The 26181-nt window shown below is 46.8% G+C and overlaps 1 protein-coding gene across 1 annotated transcript in view; it reads right to left on the bottom strand.

The window, feature by feature from the left end:
* The window catches only part of LOC142467393 (diacylglycerol kinase delta-like), a 105506-nt gene that overhangs the window by 65433 nt on the left and 13892 nt on the right, over positions 1–26181 (bottom strand). Inside the window, exon 2 of the mRNA XM_075573025.1 lies at positions 24665–24908. Coding sequence (XP_075429140.1) covers positions 24665–24856 — 192 coding nt within the window. The 5' untranslated portion in view covers positions 24857–24908. The remainder of the gene's footprint in view (positions 1–24664; positions 24909–26181) is intronic.

The raw sequence follows: 26181 nt of genomic DNA, 5'->3' as shown, positions 1-26181 counted from the left end.
GAGCCACGTTGTCCCTTGGGCACCAAAATTAGATTGAAAGCTTTACGGAGCAGGGACTTATTGTGTCCTGCCAAATTCTATGTATAGCGCTGCACACCCTGTCAGCGCTATATAAGAAAAATACATTTATATATATATATATAGTTAATATCGATTATACAGCCTTATATTATTATACATACCGTTAACAATATAATTGGCAATATTATTACAAATATATATCATAGATAATAGGTAATCTTATTATAATACGACTATTTATATATATATCATAGATAATAGGTAATCTTATTATAATACGAATATATATATATATATATATATATATATATATATATATATATATATATATATATATATATAATCCAATGCACAGCCGGCACACCATATGCAAGTAAATAAGTTTTGGTGCTTATCCCATAAAGCAATAACAGACCATACGATACCGGTTGCAACACGACATCAAGGGACAGCACGCAGGTAAGTAAATCATACATTTTCTATATTTGATAGAAGACACAAAAACCGACGTTTCGGTCCCCCAGTGGGACCTTTCTCAAGGTGGTGCCTTAGAAAGGTCCCACTGGGGGACCGAAACGTCGGGTTTTGTGTCTTCTATCAAATATAGAAAATTTATGGTATCGTATGGTATATATTAATATAATATATATATATATATATATATATATATATATATATATATATATACACCATACGATACCATAAATTTTCTATATATATATTACGTGCACTTCTGTGCATTCTGGGCACTGTAGTCCTTTTTTATCCCTAATGATAATTGAAAAGATAAGCAGGACTTGCTTAGGACCCTAGATCTAGTCTTCAACGCAAGCAAGGAGCTGTGCGTACTAAGTGTGGGTATACAGGCAGAGCATAGCGTATCCTGCAGGTGAGGATGAGCCAGCTATATCACCATTATAATAAGAATCCCTCCCCCCCTTTTTATATCCAGACCATACGTATCCTGTAGGTGAGGATGAGCCAGCTATATCTCACCATTAAAATAACAATCCCTCCCCCCCTTTGTACAGCATCAGCCAGACCTTGAAGAAGGGGTGATCTAAGTTCCTCTCCAGCATGATGGGGAGAGTGGTCCTCAACGCCTGGTGCCCCTGTGCTTCACAGCCAGGTGAGACGGAGCCAGCAGCAGTGCCAGGCTCCCTCCCCTTATGCAAATGATCCTGGCAGATAAACAGGGAAGTAGGGACCGGGTGGGGCAAACCTAAAAATAGACGTTTGAGGTGAAAGATTAATTGAGCAGTCGGACCAGACGGACCAGGTTGGGGAGACAGAAGATGAACTCCAGGCACCTAGAGGCGAGGGGATTGCTGGAGAGAGTGTCACTGGTTATAATACCTGCCTGATATAGAACACTGTGCTGTACAAGGATGCTGAGTAACTATACACTGATAATAATGCTGAGTATCTGTACCGTAATAATGAACACTGTGCGCTCTATAATGATGATGAGTATCTCTATAGTGAAGATGCAGTGTTGTATAATGATGAGGAGTATACATACTGATTAATTCACTTACATACATAACACAACATGAAAGGGAATTCTTATCGGCATTATATGGGGATAAGGAACGTTATCTCACAATAATACTATATTGACCATAGGCAGCAGGTAGGAAGCTTCTGCTGACTAGATTTACAAGCTCTGAAACCGCACTGTGTATTCCTTTTATCTCTGTCACCCTGTCAGGGGAGGGACAGACTCCATGTCTCAATTCCCATCTGTCTGTGTCACCCTGCGGAGGGAGGGACAGACTCCATGTCCCATAGCTTCCTCTGTGTCATCCTGCGGGGGGGGAGGGACAGACTCCAGGTCCCTTACCTCTTCTCTGCCTGTATCACTGTGTCACCCTGTGGGGAAAGAGACAGACTCCATGCCCCATTGGTCCCCGCTCTCTCACTGTGTCACCCTGTGGTGGGTTGCAGTACAAGATATTTTTTTTAGGGAATTCCCATAGCAACCATATTTAAGATATCCCCACAAAACAAGATTCTCCTGCCACAGCTGGGATGTTTGACAGTAGCGTTTGGGTATAAAGGGGGAATACAGCAGGATTTCTGGAGCTGCGGAGTGAACCCTTCCACTGCCAGAATACCCTGCACAGTTTGGTAGAGAGCAATGAGAGTATTTGTTTAAAGATGGCCGCCTTTCGATATGCAGTGACACTGGCGCAGTGGCATTGTCCGTGATTGAGGTGGCAGCAGGGCCCCGACGTGCTCTTGTTTCTAAATTTAGCCCAGGGTTTCATATCGGCCTCTCCAGATTTCCGTGTGAGTGCGGGGGTGGTTAGAGACAGAGAAAACGCCCCACAAAGCCACATCCCTTCTAAGAAACGAGTCAGCCCAGGCCGGAGCCTGTGTGTACTCTGCCGGCAGGGCACTAGAGCACACATCATGGGATGCTAAATATAGAACAGTTATATATAGAAGAGAGGCACGCCCGCTGGGGTTCTGGACCTTTACTAACCAATCCAAAGAGGGCAAATGGAAGCAGGTGGGGGAGAGCAGATTCTAGAGCATTAGGATAAGGAAGTAGAGCATTTAGGCGAAAGTGAGCTAATTCTAGCGCGTTCATTCTAGAGCAAGGCCAAATGCCAAATTCATAGCTGTAGTGTAAGGCTGCGGTCCCAGTACTGTCTGTGACACGCGCGCCCGGCGGGGGGGGGGCGGCGCGTGTCACAGCGCTAACCGCGATCTGCGGTCTGTGAGGAGAATCTTGCGACGGGAGGGGGCGTGGTCGGGGATTTGCAGGGGCGTGGCCATTACGTCACGCGGCTGGTTCGCCCTCATTGGGTGAACCGCCGGTGGGGGCGTGGCCACGCCTCCGTCGCTAGGAGTAAACTCAATTTTATTGAGTTGTGAAAAATCCTGCAGCACGGCGCGGCTGCACCTTCTGCGTGACGGTGCGTAGTGGGCCCAGCCCCATTGAGGGGTGGTGCTTACACGCACAGTGCACGCCGCGCCGTGCGCACAGGCTGTACTGGGACCGCAGTCTTAGGCAGGGGTGCGTAATCTTTTCCCCCTGGCCGGCTTTCCCCCCTCCTGGCGCCCCCCCACCCTCCTTACCTTGGCTCTGGCGTTCTGACATCACGATGTCACGTGACCCCGCGGTGTTATTTCACACCGCGTTGCTATGGCGACGTGTCTCCAGCCAAGGTCTGAGCCAAGGTAAGAGAGAGTTACAGAGGCCTTCGCCGCTTCCCCGGGAAATGCCTTCGGGAAGAACGCGGGGCCTCTGTAACCCCCGAGTGCCCCCCCCCCCAGCAGAGAATCTCGCGCCCCCCAGTTTGCACGCCTCTGGTGTAAGGTAACACGCAAAAGTGCGAATTCTAGAGCAGTTGTTTCCAGACCAAAGTCTGAGGCTAATTCCAGAGCATTTGACTATGAACCAGCACAATGTGCGCAAAATCCATAGTCAGCGTCAGTAGTAGAGACGCGCAAAACTGTCAAAATCCGTTTCCCAGAACTTCCCGAGCTTTCCATTCAAAATTATTTACGCGGGGAAAATCCGTCGCCGGAATTTTCAAGTTGCAATCCGTGCGTATTAATGCAAAACTGCCGTTGGGTACAATCCACGCGGATTTTTAAGAATTCAATCCACGGATTCCGCAATCCATTGGCGGATTTCGGAAATCCAGAAGCGGATTTTGGAATCCGCTGATTGGATTCTTAAAAATCCGCCCACGGATTGCGGAATCCGCCATGTGAAGTGTCGGTGATAAAAATATTTAAAAAATCTGGAAAAGATGAATCGCCCTTTTTGAGACCGATTAGCGGAAATCCGCAGGCCAAAGGAACCGGACGATCCGAATCGGCAAACAATAATCGCCTATCTCTAGTCAGGAGACCGGCGGAAGTGTACCAATTCTAGAGCGTTGATTCTAGGCCAAAGTCTAAAGGCCAAATATAGAGTATTAGGAAAATGACCCAGAGCAATTGGTGCAGAATCCATAGCCCCGGTGTAAGGAAAAAGGTCAACGTCTTCTACACCCAAATCTAGAGCATTAGGATAATTTCCCACGTGTGTGTGTGGCACCTCCGTGGTAGCAGTGTAAGGAAACAGTACAAAGTGTGCTGATCCTAGAGAACTAGGATAAAAGAACAGACGCAATTGTGCTAATTTCAGAGTTTTTAAGTAAAAAGGCAGCATCCGTATATGGAACCAGTTTAAATGCATGCAAATTCCAGAGCAATATTCTAATACATCTAGTGCAGTAGCATAAGCAAACAGGGCAATGTATACACATTCTGGAGCAATATGGTTAAAAAAAACAGCAGCCTGTGCTCATTTTAGAGGATAAAAATAAAGAACCAGCACAACAGCAGTCGGGGGAATAGTCACCACCAGCACAGAGGGGACTCGGGATACTCCGAGATCAAGAAAGATTGTGGTGGTAGGGAATTCCATTATTAGGAGGGTAGATAGGGCAATCTGTTGCCATAACAGCATGAACCGAACAGTTTGTTGTCTCCCGGGTGCTCGTGTTCGGCACATTGCGGATCGTGTAGACAAGATTGTTGAGAGGAGCTGGGACTGACCCGGTGGTCTTGGTACACGTTGGCACCAGATCTGAAACCTATTATAAGGGAAGATGTTTATGAAAGAGAATGATGAAAATGTAGGGACCTTGTGGATATAAATGAGCACTGGAGGTAAAAGTACAAAGAAAATGTTAGTGGGGATTTTCTATAAACCACCAAAAATCTGTGAGAGAGAGGAAGCCAAAATACTTTTGCAAATGGAGAAGGCATCAAAACTGGGTCATGTTTGCATGATGGGTGATTTTATTTATCCAGAAATAGACTGGGGGAATGAAATTAGCATTGCAACGAAAGGAAACAGGTTTTTGAAGGGGCTTAAAGACCATTAAATGAGCCAAGTAATTGAGGAACCAACCCGGAGAGGGGCAATACTGGATTTGGCAATATCAAACAATGTAGAAGTAATAACAAATATTCAAGTCCGGGAACATTTGGGTAACAGTGATCATAACACGGTCTCATTTGAAATAAATAATCAAAAACCATATTACTTGGATTCTACAAAGACTATACATTTTAGAAAGGCAGATTTTAATAAACTGAGGACTAATCTACAAGGAATACATTGGGATGATGTTTTTGCAGGGAAAATGTAGAAGATAAATGGGCAGTCTTTAAAACATTGTTAGAAAAGCCCACTTATCAGTGTATACCCTTGGGTAATAAGTATAAAAGAAACAAGTCTAAACCAATGTGGCTAAATAAACAGGTTGGGGAGGAAATGGACAAGAAGAGGAAGGCGTTTAGATTCTTGAAGTCAGAAGGGACAGAGACATCGTATCAGAATTATAAGGAATGTAACAAAAATTGCAAAAGGGCAATCAAATTAGCAAAAATGGATAATGAAAAAAGGATTGCAAAAGAAAGTAAGATCAACCCTACAAAGTTCTTTAAGTAGCTTAATAACAAAAAAAATTTAGAAAAGAAAATATAGGACCCTTTCAGTGTGAGATGGGTAGGCAGATTATTGGAGATAAGGAAAAAGCAGAGGTATTAAACACATTCTTTGCCTCTGTGTTTACCAGAGAAGAATCAATTGCAATAGTGCAGCAGGAGGAAGCCACAAACTCCATATTAACAAGCAATTGGTCAACTGAGGAAGAAGTTCATAAGCGACTTGATAAAATTAAAGTAAATAAGGCACCTGGCCCCGATGGCATACATCCAAGAGTTCTCAAGGAGTTAAGCTCAGTAATAGCCAAACCATTATATTTAATATTCAAGGACTCCATTTCCACAGGCTCAGTACCACAAGATTGGCGTAAAGCAGATGTGGTGCCTATATTTAAAAAGTGAGCATGATCACAACCAGGGAATTACAGACCTGTAAGGCCTCATCCAGGGTGGTACTGAGCAGGCGCGCGCGCTCACACTGGACAAGTTGCGACAATGCACGTGTCCTGCGTGAGCGGGCGCGCCTGCTCGGCGCTCAGCCGCTTGCCGAGCGAGCAAATTTAAATTTGCCGCTCGCAAGCGCGTCACGTGAGCGGTTCGCCCAATGAGGGCAAACCAGCTCCGTGACGTAGAGGCCGCGCCCCCAGACGCGCACGTACCTAGCCGGACAGGAAAAGCACGGCCGAGCAGGGCGCAGTGCCTGCGCGCCTCTTCCCACCCTGTACGAGGCCTAAGTCTAACATCAATAGTGGGGAAGCTACTTGAAGATTTAGTACGGGATAATATTCAGGAATACCTAATGAGAAACGAAATTATTAGTAATAGTCAGCATGGATTTATGAAGGATAGATCTTGCCAAACTAACCTTATTGGTTTCTTTGAGGAGGTAAGTAGGAATTTAGACCAGGGTAATGCAGCTGATGTGGTCTACTTAGATTTTGCAAAGGATTTTGATACGGTTTCACACAAGAGGTTGGTGTATAAAATAAAGCAAATTGCACGTGGATTGAAACCTGGTTGAAGGACAGACAACAGAGGGTTGTCATAAATGGAATTGAGTTAATATTAAAAAAAAAAAGGTAGTAAGTATTATCGAATACAGAACAGATTTATTTAAAAACACACATGTAGGATATTGCTGGGGTTGCTCCTTTACGGAATAAAACGCCCCATGTTAGCGGGGAAACTACCGGAGAGGGGGAAACCGAGCCCGTTATGTACAGCGTGGGGTGGCCACCACCACGGGGTCTCCGGGACTCGCGATCACGTGTCCGCGTCTCCACAGTGGTCACACGATCGCTCCGCCGCTGAGGATGGAAGGGAAGAACGCCGAGTCCTCGTTCTGCCGCGCGCAGCGCCTGGGCGCGCTCTCCCCTGCAGCAGTGAGCTGTCGAACACTGAGCCCCTGACTGAGCCACCTGTGCTGAAGCTGGGAAATCCTTCAAACCTGACCTGTTGGAGGGGTCTTGAGGATTGGAGGTGAGCCCCCCCTGCCATGGTGCACCAGACCCCATGTAGTAGCTACGTTCCAGGGGCACCCAATGGGTTAAAACATTTTTAACATTTAACATAAAGGGGAACGACACAGCTAGTCAGGCGCACCGAGGGTTAAATAGGGTAACATGGAGTACCCCCCCCCCCCCCAAGCATCAATCATATAAACTGTCAAACAGAGATAAGAGCAGCGCTAAAAATATCTCAGGAAATGACACGTGTGTCAGATGAGAACCGCACAGAGATGAGAATACCCCGATTCCACGCAGGGAGCTACATAATGGTGTGGAGTACCTTTATACACTGATAATGAACACGCTGTATAATGATGCTGAGTAGCTATACACTGCACCATTATACAACGCTGCGTGTTCATTATCAGAGTGTCATACATTGATTATGAGCATCCTTTGCTATATAATGCTGCTGAGTATCTATACAGTGATAATTAGCAGGCTGTGCGGTATTATGATGCTGAGTATCTATACGCTGATAATGAACATAATGCTCTGTATAATAATGCTGAGTACTGTATACACTGATAATGAATATGCTGCGTTGTATAATGATGCTGAGTATCTAAACACCGATAATGAACACGAATCGCTGTATAATTATGCCGGGTATCTCTACACACTGATAATGAACACGCTGCACTGTATAATGATGTTGAGTATCTCTAAATACCTGGTTGGATCATCACTCGGCAGTACAGAAAAGGATAAAGAATAGAGAGAAAATTCACTCGCGTCTTCCTTTTAGTATTAACCAGGTTTCTTCTGTGCAGAAAAATACAAAAATCAAGAGGGATTCGTCTGCAGACACACACTGTTACCCCGGCACAATGAGCAGTGTTTCAGGCTGACGGAGGGGCCGGGGGGCCCGGAAACACTGCTCATTATGCCGGGGTAACAGTGTGTGTCTGCAGACGAATCCCTCTTGATTTTTGTATTTTTCTGCACATTAAAGAAGAAACCTGGTTAATACTAAAAGGAAGAGGCGAGTGTATCTTCTCTCTATTCTTTATCCTTTTCTGTACCGCTGAGTGATGATCCAACCAGGTATTATTATGTGTGACAGGCACCCAGCGGTGTGCACGCAGGATCATAGCACCTGTTGATGTTGCTATATCGCAAACTGGTGAATGCAAGTGCTACAATTTTTTTTAATCATTGCTTAGTATCTCTATACACTGAATGAGCACGCTGCGCTGTATAATGATGCTGAGTCTCTATACACTGATAATGAACACGCTGCGCTGTATAATGATGACGAGTATCTATACACAGATTATGAATACGCTGCATTGTATAATGATGCCGAGTCTCTATACACTGATAATGAACATGCTGCGCTGTATAATGATGACGAGTATCTATACACAGATTATGAACACGCTGTATAATGATGCCGGGTACACTTAGGCTGAGGCCATAGAAGGGTCCAGCCGCGCTCCTCCGCACTGGCCCCGAGGCTCGCCTGCTCGGTCAGGAGCGATTCCATGGACTGGCAGGCGAGCCAGCGTGCGCGATCGGGAGGTGGGGCAGTGACGTCGCTGGGCCAAGACCCCGCGAAGCGCCAATGTCACAGCGTTGACTGATTGGGTGTTTTCAGCCAACAGCGCGCTGAGAAACAGTTTCGGCTGTTGGCGGAAAATCCCTGCGCCTCAGCACGCCTGCGGACGCTCGCGGAAGCCCCCTCTAAAGACATCCTCATTGAGGATGCCGGGGCTCAGCGCGGAGCGTCCGCACGGCTTCCCCCTCTATGGACACAGCCTGATAATGAACACGCTGCACTGTATAATGATGCTGAGTCTCTATACACTGATAATGAACATGCTGCGCTATATAATGATACAGCGTATCTATACACTGATAATGAACATGCTGCGCTGTATAAAGATGACGAGTATCTATACACAGATTATGAATACGCTGCATTGTATAATGATAAAGAGTATCTATACACTGATAATGATCACGCCGCGCTGTATAAAGATGACGAGTATCTATACACTGATAATGAACCCGCTGCGCTGTATAACGATGCTGAGTATCTAACACATATTATGAACACGCTGTATAGTGATGCTAAGTATCTATACACTGATAATGAACACGCTGCACTGTATAATGATGCAGAGTATTTCTATAAACAAACAACAAAAAAAGGAAATAGTCGCTCAACCTCGAGATTAAAAAAGTAGGTGCACTAAGGGTAAACGATACAAAAGAACACCAACAAACTCCCAAGAGTGAGGAGATAGAGACTCTCCCCTCTAAACCTTAGTGTATAATAGTCTAGAGGATGATAACGAGTGTGCTAGAACCTATTAAGTACGTATGTCTGAGTGCTGTGAATTAGTTAGCATGATGCTGGAACAGGTGTCTGCCTAAATATATAAAGCATGGTGACAAATTATGTCCCGCTCTGAACCTGGCTGTACAGATTATTTTATTATTCCAGACCAGGAGGATGGTGTGTGAAAATTATTTTAAAAAAAACTAGTGCTCCCATCTTTCCTAGAGGCAGCTTCATTCTCAAATGTAGCGTCAGACGAGCAGGAATGCTCCGAGCGGTATGTTTTGGATGGTGAGTGTTAGCTCGGAGAAGGCTGTTTGTAGCCATGCTTTTGCGGTATACTGTGGGGACTAAGTCGCCGCCTTCTTCATTTCTATAGATCGTTAGATCCAAGAAATTTGAGTGTGGTTGTATTTATCTTGTACGTCGATTTGAGATCGTGGTCATTCTCATTAAGGATAGCGATGAGCTCCTGTATGGTGTCTCTGGTTCCTCGCCATAGAACCAGGATGTCGTCTATGTAGCAGCTCAAAAGGTCTATGTGCTTAGTATATCTGTCCATAGTCTCACTAAAAACCTCTGTCGCCACCCGCCATCCAAGTTACAGGTTGGCATACGTCTGGGCGCAAGTTATGCCTATTGCCGCACCTTGGATTTGCCGATAGATCCGTTTTTAAAACAAGAAATAGCTACTTGTAAGGACAAAATCTAGACTTGCATAACAAACCTATGGTGGTTGGCATATTTGCATTATCCATTCCTTTTGGAACGTAACAAATATCCAATCTTCAAAATTACTTAAAACAAGATTTAGTAGCAAGAGACTTGAGAACAAATTTACCACCTTCACACCAGATTATGAGGACTTTCTTAAATCCTGCGACACAATCCTCTTACAATGTTCCAAGGATCTAATGAAATTACTAATTAACTTTGAAAATACAAGATTGACAGCCACCAACGATGAATTGGATAAACAACTTGGGAAAGTAGCTAAGTGGAGGACACACTGATTTTTATTTTTTATACTAGCTTTTGTACCCTGGTTCGCCCGGGGAGCTGCCGGCACATCCACCCGCGCTACTGCCGCATCTCCCCTCGCTGCTGCCACATCTCCCCGCCCCCCCCCCCCCCCCTTGCTGGTATATCTCCCCCCGCTAGCTGGCACATATCTCCCCCGCACATCTCACACACAGCCCTGACCTAGCCAAGGACACGCCCCCTCTCTTAGTAGCCACGCCCCCTCCTGCTCTAACATTTTTGTAGGACACCCGATGGAAACTTAGAATGTCCATAATTTGGGAGGTGAGTCATATTGGAAGCTCAAAATAGTTGCGTTGACCTACAAATCCGTAGCACAGTGTCCAGTAAAAGTTTCGTTGTGCTATGTCGTGCCGTTTGTGAGATTTCGATGCTTCGGACATATATACAAACAAACAAACGGAATAACAAACTTAGATATATATATATATATATATATATTTTTTTTTTGTATTGTGTTTCCAAACATTAAACAACATTACAACAATACACAACAAAAACAATAAGATACACAGATTAAACATACTTTTACACAAAATAATTTTTTAGTATTGCTCATCATACTTAGAATTTCAAAATTCAACACATTAACAAATAATAATAAAAAGAAAAAACAGAGAAAAGCATTTTCAAGATTAACACCAAAGCTATCACCATAGGACACGCTGATTTTAATGAACTTGAAACAAAACTTTAAAATGACCTAGACAAATATATCTCAGGCCTAAAATAAGTAAGCAAATAACGTTTCCAAGAGACTGGAGATTTTAGTAAAGAAGGGTGGGTAGCGTGTTGCTCCTTTCTTCCATGTTGTAACAAAGGAGGGACAGAGAGTAGGAGGTATGATACCTTGTATTGGACTAACAAGTAGTTGAAATGTTACAAGCTTTCAAACCTCCCAGGGTCCTTCCGAAGTTGAAGTAATACTACTTGTTGGTCCAAGAAAAGGTATCCTACCACGTACTCCCTCTCCCTCCTTTGTTACTACATGGAGAATTCAGGGAAGGTAACATCTTCAGGTTGAATCTCTCAGGAAGGAGACATAAACCCAGATCCCAGGAATCATCCACGGGAATGGGAAACATCGGAAAGTGAATGCGAATGCGAATTCGAATTTATCTGGCAAAGAGGCGAGATTTAGAACTTTCCTTTTTTAGGGCAATGCAGACACAGCCCGACAAAGTATGAACAAAGAAAATCAATGCAGGGAAAGAGTACAGGGACTCGGAAACAGGGACATCTCAGGTTATCAGAATCGAGGAAGAAGGATGTCCTCACGGAGGTAGATAACCTTCCTGATAACACCCAGATAATCAATCTCTCTGCAATAACCCTGACAAAAGACTACAGAATTGTTTTTATTTAATTTATTTATCAAATGTTTTACCAGGAAGTAATACATTGAGAGTTACCTCTTGTTTTCAAGTATGTTCTGGGCACAGAGTTATGATCACAATACATGGTTACATTAAATAAACAGCGGTGATACATTAAATTTACAGACATTTCATGGACAGTTAGAGATAATATATGTTATGGGCGTATGTAACAGTTACAGACAAGGTTAACATGCGAGACAGCTAAAGTCTAGAAATTACTTAGACTAGAGGTGTTTTTGTGATTCTCTGGTAGGTTGTTCCAGTTGTGGGGGGCACGGTAACAGAAGGCGGAGTGACCAGATTCCTTGTTGAAGCTTGGGACCGAGAACAGTCTTTTGGAGTCAGATCTCAGGTGATAAGTGCTGCGTGTGGTAGGGGTGAGGAGCTTGTTCAGATAGGCGGGTAGCTGGGCCAGAAAGTACTGGAAGGCAAGACAGGATATATGTACTTTGCGTCTGGACTCATGGGGTACCCAATCTAGTTCTTGGAGCATTTCGCAGTGATGTGTATTGTGTTTTAGGACAAAGTGGCATATTGAATTGTAGAGGGTGTCTAGTTTGCTAAGGTGACTTTGAGGTGCAGTACCATATCAGGGGTGAGCAAACATTTTATGCCGAGCCCCCCTTTTCATCCATTTAATTTCTCGGGCCCCCCCTGCCTGACGTAATCAAAATCACATGAACCCCCCCCCCTTTATTAAACGATATACAATGTAAATACAAATATGTCTAAATACTTATTTCAACAGCTCGCGCTTGCAAAATTAGGCTGCGTCCATGCTGCCGCCGAGAGTGGTGACATCACCAACTCTCCAAGCATGAGCACAGGGTGTCCTGCATAATTTTGCAAGCACGAGTGGGGGGCATGGATCAGGGCTATTTCTGTGTTTGTGTGTGGCTGTGTGAGGGTGTGGGGGTGTGCGCATTGACTGCTGCTGAGCATGCTTCAATGTCAATTTTGTTTGTCTCCCCAAGCGCCAAGCTTGGGAGAGCGTACACCCTCCAGTTTGTGCAATGCTGCATTCAATCACAACACCCATACACACACACAATCACAACACAGACACACCACACACACAATCACAACACACACAACACCCCCCACACACTAATATCACAACACACACTAATATCACACCACACAACACACACAATCACAACACAAACAACACCCCCCACACCACACACAATCACAACACACACTCATCACACCACACACACACACAATCACACCACACATTCAATCACAAAACACACACATCACTATACATATACATATATATATATATATATATATCTTCTTATACTATATTAGTGAAAGCACTGTATGCCTGCCTGCCTGGATGTCCGGTGTCCCTAGGGGAAATCTCATTGGTCCCTTGGTCCGCCCCCGCACACCTCTCATTGGCCTGAGGCGGAGTGACGGGCCAAAGGACACACACACAGGGACACACACACACACAGGGACAAACACTCTCCCCCGTCAGTTGGACCGCAGCTCACCTTCCACCCCCCCCCTCCTCTCCCGGTGCCCCTCACTCTCTCCCCCCACCTCACCCAAATCCCCACGCTCCGCAACATCCCCAGCCGCACCATCACCCTCACCGTGTGCCGCGGCCCTCCTGCTCAGCAGCAAACTCCAGCCTCCTCCCCCCTCGCGGCGCGGCCCTCCTGCTCTCCCCCTCACGTGCGCCGCTACCGGAGAGGGGAAGCGCGGCCCGGGCCTCCTGCTCTCCCCCTCACGTGCGCCGCTACCGGAGAGGGGAAGCGGCGCGGGACTCCCCATCACGTGCGCCGCTACCGGAGAGGGGAAGCGGCGCGGGACTCCCCATCACGTGCGCCGCTACCGGAGAGGGGAAGCGCGGCGCGGGACTCCCCATCACGTGCGCCGCTACCGGAGAGGGGAAGCGCGGCGCGGGACTCCCCATCACGTGCGCCGCTACCGGAGAGGGGAAGCGCGGTGCGGGACTCCCCATCACGTGCGCCGCTACCGGAGAGGGGAAGCGCGGCGCGGGACTCCTGCCACTCTTGCCCCCCCCCCCCCCCAGCTTCCCGAACTCACCTCCTGCCCCAGCCAGATACCACGGGGTCAAGGTAAGTCACACACCGTCTTCCACCCACGCACTGTCACCCAGTCACCCACACACTCACCCACCCACCCAGTCACTTTCACCCACTCACTCAGTCACCCACCCACTCACTCAGTCACCCACTCAGTCACCCACCCACCCACTCACTTAGTCACCCAAAAACTCACTTAGTCACCCACCCACTCACTCAATCACCCACCCACTCACTTAGTCACCCACCCACTCACTCAGTCACCCACTCACTCAGTCACCCACCCACTCACTCACTTAGTCACCCACTCAGTCACCCACCCACTCACTCAGTCACCCACCCACTCACTCAGTCACCCACTCAGTCACCCACACACCCACCCAGTCACCCACCCAGTCACTTTCACCCAGTCACCCACTTTCACCCAGTCACCCACCCACCCACTCAGTCACCCACCCACCCACTCAGTCACCTACCCAATCAGTCAGTCACCCACCCACTCAGTCAGTGACCCACGCACTCAGTCACCCACCCACCCACTCAGTCACCCAGTCACCCACCCATTCAGTCACCCAGTCACCCATTCAGTCAGTCACCAAGTCACCCACCCATTCAGTCAGTCAGTCACCCACTCACCCACCCAGTCACCCACTCACCCAGTCAGTCAGTCAGTCACCCACTCACCCACCCAGTCAGTCACCCACTCACCCACCCAGTCAGTCACCCACTCACCCACCCAGTCAGTCACCCACTCACCCACCCAGTCAGTCACCCAGTCAGTCACCCACCCAGTCACCCATTCACCCACCCAGTCAGTCACCCACTCACCCACCCAGTCAGTCACCCACCCACCGACCCAACTCACCCACCCAACCACCGACCCAAAGTCACCCACCCACCGACCCAAAGTCAAACCGACCCAAAGTCACCCACCCACCGACCCAAAGTCACACACCCAACGACCCAAAGTCAAACCGACCCAAAGTCACCCACCCACCGACCCACCGACCCAAAGTCAAACCGACCCAAAGTCACCCACCCACCCACTCAGTCAAGTGTCACCCACCCACCCAGTCACCCACACACTCAGTCAACTCAGTCACCCACCTAGCTGTCAAGGGGGGGGGGAAGCCTAACCCTGTCGTACGCCCCCCCAAAATTACATCCCGGGCAACGCCGGGTCTCTCAGCTAGTATATATATATATCTATATATATATATAAACCATAATACTGAGTTAAGTTATGGTGAGTAAAGAAAGTGACAAAAACCCTCCACAGGAAAGCAAATATGCAAATATAGCTGTATGCTCATACAGCTATATTTGCATATTTGCTTTCCTGTGGAGGGTTTTTGTCACTTTTTTTACTCACCATAACTTAACTCAGTATTATGGTTTAGCCTATCCCATAGCCTCTCTTGCATTCCCAGTAAAATCAACCCCACACTGATGAGACCCATCAAGGTCGAAACAGCTGTCTGTGGGTGGTTTTCTGGGTATGCACCTTAACCCTGGCTGTGCTCAAAGCTGTGACCATGCAGCAAGCTTACGCCTATAGGGAACCATGTTAAAAATGGTTATTGAGGCAAAAAGTGACACTGTGTGCTCATTTGCATGTCATTTCCCAGAATCCCTTGCTGCAGTGGAAGTGCTGTATGCTGGGTGATAATGGGGAAAGGTGGGGTTGCAGACCTGCCTAAGACATGCAGATGAGCATACAGCTATATTTGCATATATATATATATATACACATACACACACACATATCACTATACATATATATACACACACACACACACATCACTATACATATATATATACACACACACACACACATCACTATACATATATACACACACACACACATCACTATACATATACACACACACACACACACACACACACACACATCACTATACATATATATATACACACACACACACACACACATATATATATACACACACACACACATCACTATACATATATATATACACACACACATCACTATACATATATATACACACACACACATCACTATACATATATACACACATATCACTATACATAGATCACTAACCATACACACACATATCACTATACATATATATATACACACACACACACTCACACACATCACTATACATACACACACACACATCACTATACACACACACACATACCCCCCCCCCCCGCTGCTGACACTGGAGGAGTAAAGACAGGAAGAGGAGGGCTTGTGTCTGTGTGCAGAGACGCCCCGCCCCCTCTGCAAGAACAGGGAAACAGCAGCAGCACGGAGCTTCTGCCCGCCCGTGCACTGCTCTGCCCCCAGGTTTCGCCGCACAGGCTGCGCCCCCCCCCCTAAATAATTTGGCGCCCCCCCAGTTTGCGCACCGCTGCCATATACTATGTCCCCATAGTCAATAATTGGCATTAGCCTCTGTTGTACGCTGTTCTTTCTGACCAGCGGGCTTAGGGAGGATTTGTTCCTATAAAGCCTAGTTTGGCATAGGTTTTGGATGGCAATCATTGGTCTTAGATTTTGGAGTATCAATATGCAACCCAAATGTTCAATGGGAGTCAAGCCATATGCCCAAATATTTAAAACTAGTAACAAGGGCTAGAATGGCATCAGAGTTGGTTCTGATATATAGCTCTGTCGTTGGTAGCTTTAGAAATGTGACCATCGTTACAGTTTTCCCAGTGTTTAAAACGTTTTGTTTTGGGAAATCCAGTATTCAATTCTTGAAAAAATCAGATTTAAGTAAGTGTCCAAGGTCAGAGAGCCAAGGGCTGTGCACATAATATTGTATCATCCGCATACATGTGCATTTAAGCTCCCTTACAAGCTGTAGATGGATCATTAATGAAGACTGAAAAGAGTAGGGCCCCGCAGGTGACATCCAAGTGGTTGAAGTTAGAGCTCGAGATAGACACATGTTGGGATCAACCCAATAGGTATGAGTGAAACAGTTTAAAGCATGCTTCCCTATTCCACGGCAACCCGCATTATATATCTACTCTCTATTATGAGTGCTGTTTATAATTTTGTGTTACATTGTGCTTCCCTATTCCAGATCAATGGAGCTTGTTCAAGGTAAATTGATCAACACTCTCAAAAGCATTTGCAAATTCTAGGAATACAACACTTTGGCCAAAATGTTAAAACTAAAAGACCATTTTATTTAATAGATATCTATACATATATATTTAGGCACTGTACCGTGTATAAGTTTCACTGGATGTGCACTGAGCTCTGTCTGTGTTTCATGTTCTGTCTCTGGTTTTAAATGATACTGGCTTTAGCCAGATTTTAATTACACTACCCCCATAAGCTCATGCTTTATTTAACCCCTTCAGGGCTTTTACACTTTTTTCACCAGTCCATGGGACAAGTGTGTGTGTGTGTGTGTGTGTCTGCATTAAACGGGTTGCCTTGACGTGGCATGCAGGCTTACAAATGCTTTGACCAAAGGGTTTAACAAAATACCCTTTTTCATGAGAATATTATTTTATCTTAGCCTAATTGGTAGGAGCGCAGGAATCGTTCTTTTTGTTTTTCTATATGTAGAGCCTATCTTTTTACCTGCAGCAAACGTCTATAGGGAGGAGCGCAGTATTATGTACAGTTTTTCACCAAAGTATACACTGCACACAATTAGGGTCCCTCTACCGCCTCACATTTAGATTTGTTGTTGTTCTAGAGTATTTTTATACATTGATAATGAACACACTGCACTGTATAATGATCTGAGTATCTATACACTCATAATAACCATGCTGCATTGTATAATAATGCTGAGTATCTCTATACACTAATAATAAACACACTGCGATGTGTAATCCATAATGACTATCTCTATACACTGATAATGAACACACAACACTGTATAATGATGCCAAGTATCTATACTCTCATAATAAACCTGCTGTGGTGTATAATAATGCTGAGTATACACTGATGAGGAACAGCTGTGCTGTATAATGATGTTAATTATCTCTATACATGAATAATGAAAATGCTCTGCTGTACTAGCTAACATCCTATAAGTTATTAAAGGGATCATTTTTTAGGATCTTATTAAATATGCCGCAGTACTGAAGTACCTCGGCGCTGTAGGTGTCTCTGGCAGGGAAGGGGTAGCGATGTGTAATTGGGTATTGTGCATGAAAACCACAATCGCTTCCTGTGTATGTAACGACTGCTGCGTATAACCCCATGTGATGGAAAACTGACAGAAAACCGGACGGGGTCAGCTCTGCGTGTCTGTGCTGGGCCCAGAGAGGTCTATTTAGGGTATGTTCTGTCATCCCTTTATGGTCTGTGCAGAATTAACCAAAGATGCAACAAGAAGTGACATTTATAGATTTTAAGAGACGTACCTGATATTTAATAGGGTGACCCTATGGAAGTCTATAGGGGCCACTGATGTCTGGATCCCACCCCAGAGGCAGCTGCACTAATGTCAGGATCCAACCCCAGAGGCGGCTGCACCAATGTCAGGATCCCACCCCAGAGGCGGCTGCACTAATGTCAGGATCCCACTCCAGAGGCGGCAGCACCAATGTCAGGAGCCCATGTCTGACTGATGCCCACCCCAGAGGCGGCTGCACTAATGTCAGGATCCCACCACCGGAGGCGGCTGCACCAATGTCAGGATCCCACCCCAGAGGCGGCTGCACTAATGTCTGGATCCCACCCCAGAGGCGGCTGCACTAATGTCAGGATCCCACCCCAGAGGCAACTGCACTAATGTCCGGATCCCACCCCAGAGGCAGCTGCACTAATGTCAGGATCCCACCCCAGAGGCGGCTGCACTAATGACAGGATCCCACCCCAGAGGCGGCTGCACCAATGTCAGGCTCCCACCCCAGAGGCGGCTGCACTAATGTCAGGATCCCACCCCAGAGGCGGCTGCACTAATGTCAGGATCCCACCCCAGAGGCGGCTGCACTAATGTCAGGATCCCACCCCAGAGGCGGCTGCACCAATGTCAGGATCCCACCCCAGAGGCGGCTGCACTAATGTCAGGATCCCACTCCAGAGGCGGCAGCACCAATGTCAGGAGCCCATGTCTGACTGATGCCCACTTAACATTGTCCCTACCAGAGCATGGCATCAGAGGAGCTCCGTCCCCCCGGTGCCAGGCTGAGTAACACGCGCCCACAGCAGAGAGGACACAAATATATGACTCATCATCACCCTCCTCACCCCCATTCTAATGCTGAGTCACACAGAGTGCATCATTATCCTAATATCATGGTACACATCCTCATAATGAACACGCTGCACTGTATAATGATTCTGAGTATCTATACACTGATCAAGAACAAGCTTTGCTGTATAATGATGCTATAAATATATATATATATTTCATCATCTTCTGCCCAGGTCTCCCCAATGATCTTCTAGGTACTACGGATGCTGCCTGTTATCCACGTTGCTTATATATATACAGTATGTGAAGGGTGAAGAAATTAAAATGGCGATGGGCTGGACATATCGCACGCAGAAATGGCCATTGCTGGACACAGATGGAACCCAACTGGATTCAATGAGAGAATAAAAGACCAAGACGACGACCAAAAGTAAGCGGGGAGGATGAAATCACAAAATGTGTTGGAGCAACGCGAAGAAGAGACTGTAACTGCAGTACCTGGGAGATCAGTGGGGAGGCTTCGTCCAGCGGTGGGTCGACAAGGGTGTGATGATATATATATATATATATATATATATATACACACACATTGATGAATACCTACTTAATACATCTATAAATTTATATATATATATATATATATATATATATAGTGCAGAATAAATGAGTTCTTCAGTATTAGGTGATACCTTTTTTATTGGACTAACAATTTATGTCATAGGACAAGCTTTCGAGAGTTCTCCTCTCTTCTTCAGGTCAAGAACTGAAGAACTCATTTATTCTGCACTATCGCAACTGGACTAACACGGCTATTTTCTGCTTTATATATATAAAGCACCCCCCTGAGGAAGGTCCTGCCAGGACCGAAACGTTGGGTTTATAGTGTGCTGTTTTGTCACTGCTAATACATATCTTTTTGCTATATCTGAGTGTTGCTGCTTTTGTGCCTTCTCATATGGGAAGACAGGGTTTATATATATATATATATATATATATATATATATATATATATATATATATATATATAGTCCCTATTGGTGTATAGGGATGGAAAAACAAGGAGTATTGGTATGTGTAAGAGACAGCTGTGTGTGCATACATATAGCACAGTATGTACCAATAGGGACCACAAAGTATCCACACACACTTTTAGTTATGCTACTATCTCTCACATTTCCACACCTACCCACACCATTTATATTAACTCCCACTCCACACACCCCTTTTGTAAAGCACTGTATACACTTTGGGCTCCATTTATTTATATTCACACAGTTATACACACACACACACACACTCTTACATCACTTACTTTCAGAAACCTTTTAACACCTCTAGCCATAAATCTCATCCACACCGGGGGAAGGACCAGCACAGATAACATTCCAAGAGACACTGTTTTTAAGTATAACCTTTGCTTGCTTCATTCATTGTAACATCGCCGGAAGAAGAGATCAGTGTATCTCGAAAGCTCGCACAAATAAAAGCATTTCGTTAGCCACAGAACGGTATCATCTATTTATTTTTTGATTTTATATATATATATATATATATATATATATATATAATATATGCTGAATATGTACAACGTGAAGAAGACAGGCTGCAACTGCAGTACCTGGAAGATCCTTGGGGAGGTCTTCATCTATCAGTGGATCAACAAGGGCTGACGATGATATATATATATCATGGCTGTGCCATGGTGGTGGCTCCCGGCACTGGAGGATTATTGTTTTGTGGGGGTCCGATCCGGGAGAATGGACCCCCACAGCGATGTTGCGGCAGGCACTGCCACCCGACCCGCAGCTTTTTCAGCCACTGCTTCGGAGACGGTGGGTCTTGCTACTTCTGTATATATCTGCAGCCCCTTGATGTTAGAAGCTGATATAAGGACATGTCAATCAGGGGTAGGATATCCTTGCTCAATCACAATGACTGAACCACTGCCTGAGCCACCTGTGCTGAAGCAGAGATGAGCTTAAACCTTGGCCTGTTGATGGCACTTGAGGGCTGGAGAGCCCCCCCCCCCCCCTCTCTGTCGGGGTAAATCGGCGCCTGCCCGCACGGTCATTCATTCGATCCCAGAGTTTTGTAGACAGGATGAGAAGTCTGTGAACCCCCAGATACCAAACGATATGACTGCGGCCGCCCTCGCAGGGGAGTGTGGGGGTTCGGGGTGAGGTGTGTGCGTAAATACAGGATTGGGTGCAGGACGCTGATAATCCCCGAAATAACTGAGACTCCCACATTACAGCAATGTGTGTCCTCTGTGACAGTCCCATCTGTGTCCTGTCACTGTCTCTGTACTCTCTTTATTCCCCAGTCTCTGGCCTCCTGCCCCTATTCTCTGTCCCTGTCACTTCTCTCGGTCACTGTCCTCTCTCTGTCATTGTACATTCTCTCTGTTATTGTTCCTCTCTCCCTGTTACTGTCCCCCCTCTCTCTGTCATTGTTCCCGCTCTATCATTGTCCCTCTCTCTGTCATTGTACATTCTCTCTGTTATTGTCCCTCTCTCTGTCACTGTCCCCTCTCTCTGTCACTGTCCACTCTCTCTGTTATGGTCCTCTCTCTCTCTCTGCCCCTATCCTCTCTGTCATTGTCCCCTCTCTGTCACTGCCCCCTCTCTCTGTCACTGTCCCTTATCTCTGCCCCAGTCCCGCCTCTGTCACTGTGTCCTCGCTCTCTCACTGCCACCTGTTTCTGTCACTATCCTGTCTCTCTGCCAGTGTCCTCTCTCTCTGTCACTGTCCCTTCTCTCTGTCACTTCCCCATCTCTCTATCACTGTCCCTTCTCTCTGTCATTGTCCCTTCTTTCTGTCACTGCCCCTTATCTCTGCCCCTGTCCACTCTCTCTCCATCATTGTCCCTCCTCACTGTCATTGTCTGCTCTGTCACTGCCCCCTGTCTCTGTCATTGTCCCTTCTCTCTCTCACTGTCCCTTCTCTCTGTCACTGTCCCTTCTCTCTCCCCATGTCCTCTCTCTCTCTCTGCCACTGTCCCCTCTCTCTGTCACTCTCCCTTCTCTCTGGCACTATCGTCTCTGCCCCCTCTCTCTCTGTCACTGTCTGATCTTCAGTGTCATCCATGAGGCAGCAAGATTGAAGGAAATTAAGGGCACTCAAATATTGCCCGGGCAGTCCTCATATAGGAAAAATTCAAAACGCCGGGTACCCAGGTACGGCAAATTGAAAAAGGCTTTATTTAAAGCATAAGTGAGTGGTAAAGAATGGCAGAGTAGTCCTCCCACGCGTTTCACTCAACTACCAGCGCTTTCTCAAGGAGGGCCTGCAACGCATTGGGGAGGGAAGCTGGCCTGTCTCCAGCACCACAGAGGTTAAACACTCCCACCCCTCCTTCGTCCCACCTCTTTGCCACCAGCCGTGACGATTTAAGAGCTTCGCACAAGATTAAGCTGCCGGGATCATAAAAGTATTATTCCATCTGTGCATAGTAGGATGCAAAGCCTAGGTATCAATCTGCAGGGGGAGCACCGGAATCGCAGGGGGGGGGGCTGCAGGAGAGGATGGAGGTGCAGTGGCAGAGCTGTGCGTGGGGGGGGGGTCGGTATAGCAGTATCAGCTGTTCCTTATTTGTTGGCCTAACAATTAATATTGTAGAACAAGCGCTGGTGAATTCTTTTCCTCAGCAATTCTGATTCACTAAAGAGTTTAACACAGATGAAAAATCCAAGATACAGTAGCAGTGTAAGATAGAAAATGGCAGAGAGGTAAGGGAATGGTAAATAAACTGACATGGCAATAAATGGGTGAAAGAGCATGTAGCACCAAGCAGCTGTGTGCTCCCCTGCACTAACACAACTACTATCTAATTCATGGAGACAGCACAAGAATAGCAGCAAGGGCTGCAGTGCAGGCTGGAGGTGCAGTGACTGAGCTGTGTGTGTGGTGTCAGTACGTGGAATAGCAGCAAGGGCTGCAGTGCAGGCTGGGGGTGCAGTGACAGAGCTGTGCGTGTGGTGTCAGTACATGGAATAGCAGCAAGGGCTGCAGTGCAGGATGGAGGTGCAGTGACAGAGCTGTGTGTGTGGTGTCAGTACGTGGAATAGCAGCAAGGGCTGCGGTGCAGGCTGGGGGTGCAGTGACAGAGCTGTGTGTGTGGTGTCAGTACGTGGAATAGAAAGCAAGGGCTGCGGTGCAGGCTGGAGGTGCAGTGACAGAGCTGTGTGTGGTGTCAGTACGTGGAATAGAAAGCAAGTGCTGCAGTGCAGGCTGGAGGTGCAGTGACAGAGCTGTGTGTGTGTGGTGTCAGTACATGGAATAGAAAGCAAGTGCTGCAGTGCAGGCTGGGGGTGCAGTGACAGAGCTGTGTGTGTGGTGTCAGTACGTGGAATAGCAGCAAGGGCTGCAGTGCAGGCTGGAGGTGCAGTGACAGAGCTGTGTGTGTGGTGTCAGTACATGGAATAGAAAGCAAGTGCTGCAGTGCAGGCTGGGGGTGCAGTGACAGAGCTGTGTGGGGGGTGGCAGTACATGGAATAGCAGCAAGGGCTGCAGTGCAGGATGGAGGTGGTGACAGAGCTGTGCGTGTGGTGTCAGTACATGGAATAGCAGCAAGGGCTGCAGTGCAGGCTGGAGGTGCAGTGACAGCTGTGTGTGTGTGGTGTCAGTACATGGAATAGCAGCAAGGGCTGCAGTGCAGGCTGGAGGTGCAGTGACAGAGCTGTGCATGGAGGGGGGGGGACTAATACAGGAATAGCAGAGAAGGCTGCAGAGGGAATAATGGAGCACAGAGCACTTTGTATTAAGGCATCAGAAGATAAACCGGATTATAAAGTGCCCAGCGTCAAAGTGACTTGGTGTGTTTAGGTATTAAAGAGATAAAGAGCGTCCTTAATCCCCTTGGAAGAGACAGAGGGGGCGTAGGGAGCCCCACATCCAGCATGTGCCATCACCTGCCACCAGCAGAGTGCTAACTGAGTGAGACTGCCTTCTAATGACTTACATTGCCTTCTAAAGAGTGAGACTGCATTCCAATGAGTGAGACTGTCTTCTGAGTGGGATTGCCTTCTAATGAGTAAGACTACCTTTTATTGAGTGAGACTGTCTGCTAAAGAGTAAGACTGCCTTCCAATGAGTGAGAGAGCCTGCTAATGAGTGACTGAATGAGTGAGATTGCCTGATAATGACTCAGATTGCCTTCCAATGAGTGCGACTGTTTTCTGAGTGGGACTGCCTGCTAGTAAGACTTCCGTTTATTGAGTGAGACTGGCTGCTGATGGGTGAGACTGCCTTCTAATGAGCAATACTGTCTGCTAATAAGTGAGACTGCCTTCTAATGAGTGAGAATGTCTTCCAATGAGTGAGACAGACCACTAATGAGTGACTATCTGCTAATGAGTGAGATGGCCTGATAATGACTGAAATTGCCTTCCAATAGTGAGACAGCCCCCCAATAGGTGAGACTACCATCAGTGAATGAGCCTCAGTATAAATGAGTGAGCCTGCCCTCCAGTGAGAGAGCCTCTATAAATAAGTGACTTAACCCCGTGATTGAGCCTCGGTATAAATGAGTGAGTTCCCAACCATGAGTGAGACTGCCCCCAATGAGCATGACTCCCCTGTGAGTGAGCATCAGTATAAACGAGTGAGTCTGCTCCCAGTAAGTGAACGTTCCCTCAGTGAGTGAACCTTATAAATGATTGAGACTTGCCCCTGTGAGTGAGACCGAACCCTGCGAGTGAGACCGACCCCTGTGAGTGAGACTCCATATAAATGAGTGCAGTAACCTCCTCACCTTGCTTCGTATCTGCCCCGAGGTGGAGACCTTCCGGATGAGTTTGTGTGAGATGCCCTCTTGCTCCCCCTCACTGTCTGACGATTCCTCCCCAGCGCCCTCAGGAGGGGTCAGCTTATCCGAATCCAGCGAGGACACCGAGTCCCGCGGCCTCCTCTCAAACACTTCCACCGGGGACAGCTTGTGCGCCATGTTCTTCAGGGGTCAGAGGTCAGCGACAACCCAGCGTCTCACCACGGGATTCCTATAATATAATAGGGTTAGTGGCACCTCCCTTTGATGAGATAAGGGGTAGGCGGGCAATACTGCTGACCGCACTGTACCTGTGCAATATATATACAGTATATCATGGTGTAGTAGTGTGTGTTAGGTGGAGGCTGTGACTGCCGCTGCCCGTGCTGTGTATACATGTTATGGTGCAGGTGTGTGTGTGTGTGTGTGTATAAAGGGGAGGCTGGCACTGCCGCTGCCCTTGCTGTGTGCACATGCCATGGTGTAGCAGTGTGTGTGAGAGGTACTGTATCTTTATTCTAAAAATGCAACATACAGTTGTTTACATACTGTGACAGAAACCAGGGGTTGGTAATAAACTCCATATACAGGGCTCCCAGGATACTGAACAGTTTCTGTCCTGTCTAAGCTGAACAGGACAGCCTCGTGGTACAGGCACTCCATTCCACAGTTTGTCTGCTGCCTGTTTTCTGTCACCTGTCATGCTGATTAGAGTTCAGGTATATAAGACCTGTTTCCTGTTTCCTCTGGGCCCCGCCCAAGAGCCTGGAAGGCTGCTGAACTGCAGAGGGGTGAGAAAGCCTCTTTCCCAAATCGCTTCATTCATTCTGTTAGTTTGTCTAAAGACTGCAAAGGTACTTATTTTGTTGGTGGAAGTGGACAAGCCACTTCCAACTCTGAGTCAGGGACATCTAAGTTTAAGTTATCGCTCAGACGAGCAGCTTTTTGTTTGGCTTTGTTTTCTGTTTAAACTGTGGCAGTCTCAGTGCCTGGGACTGAATAAACCAGGCATAGCCTGTTTAAAGGAACAGTACGTGACGTCTCATCATTTAACCTACCCTAAAAGACCGTGTTCTAACAGTCCCGGACAGACGGCGGAGCCCCGGAGTAAGCCGTTTGTCACATATGGTGGAGAATGCGGGCAGAACACTGAAAGGTCTGGGGGTTAAAGAACTTTAAAAAAAAAAAAAAAAAAAAAAAAGAAGGTTTTTTTTTCTCTCTCTCCAAACAAGATGGAAGACGTGGTGAGTGCGCTGGTACGCAATGTCGCTGTCCAGAAAGACGCGAATGAAGCCCAGCAACAGGCGAGTGAAACCCAGCGACAGCTGTTAATAGCCCAGCAAGAGACTAATGCAAACCAGCAAGAGACAAACCGCCTGCTGAGAGAGGAGCAAAAGCGGTTCGCTCAGGGCTTACAGCAGGAACTCGAGATCCTGAGGGGGACTATCAGTAACCTTCCACTGGCAGAGGCAGCCCCAGTTCCGAAAATGACCAGGGCAAGCCAC

This window comes from Ascaphus truei, chromosome 16, assembly GCF_040206685.1.
Source record: "Ascaphus truei isolate aAscTru1 chromosome 16, aAscTru1.hap1, whole genome shotgun sequence".
Lineage (NCBI taxonomy): Eukaryota > Metazoa > Chordata > Amphibia > Anura > Ascaphidae > Ascaphus > Ascaphus truei.
The sequence above is the reverse complement of the archived record's forward strand: the minus strand, read 5'-3'. Positions and strand labels throughout refer to the sequence as shown.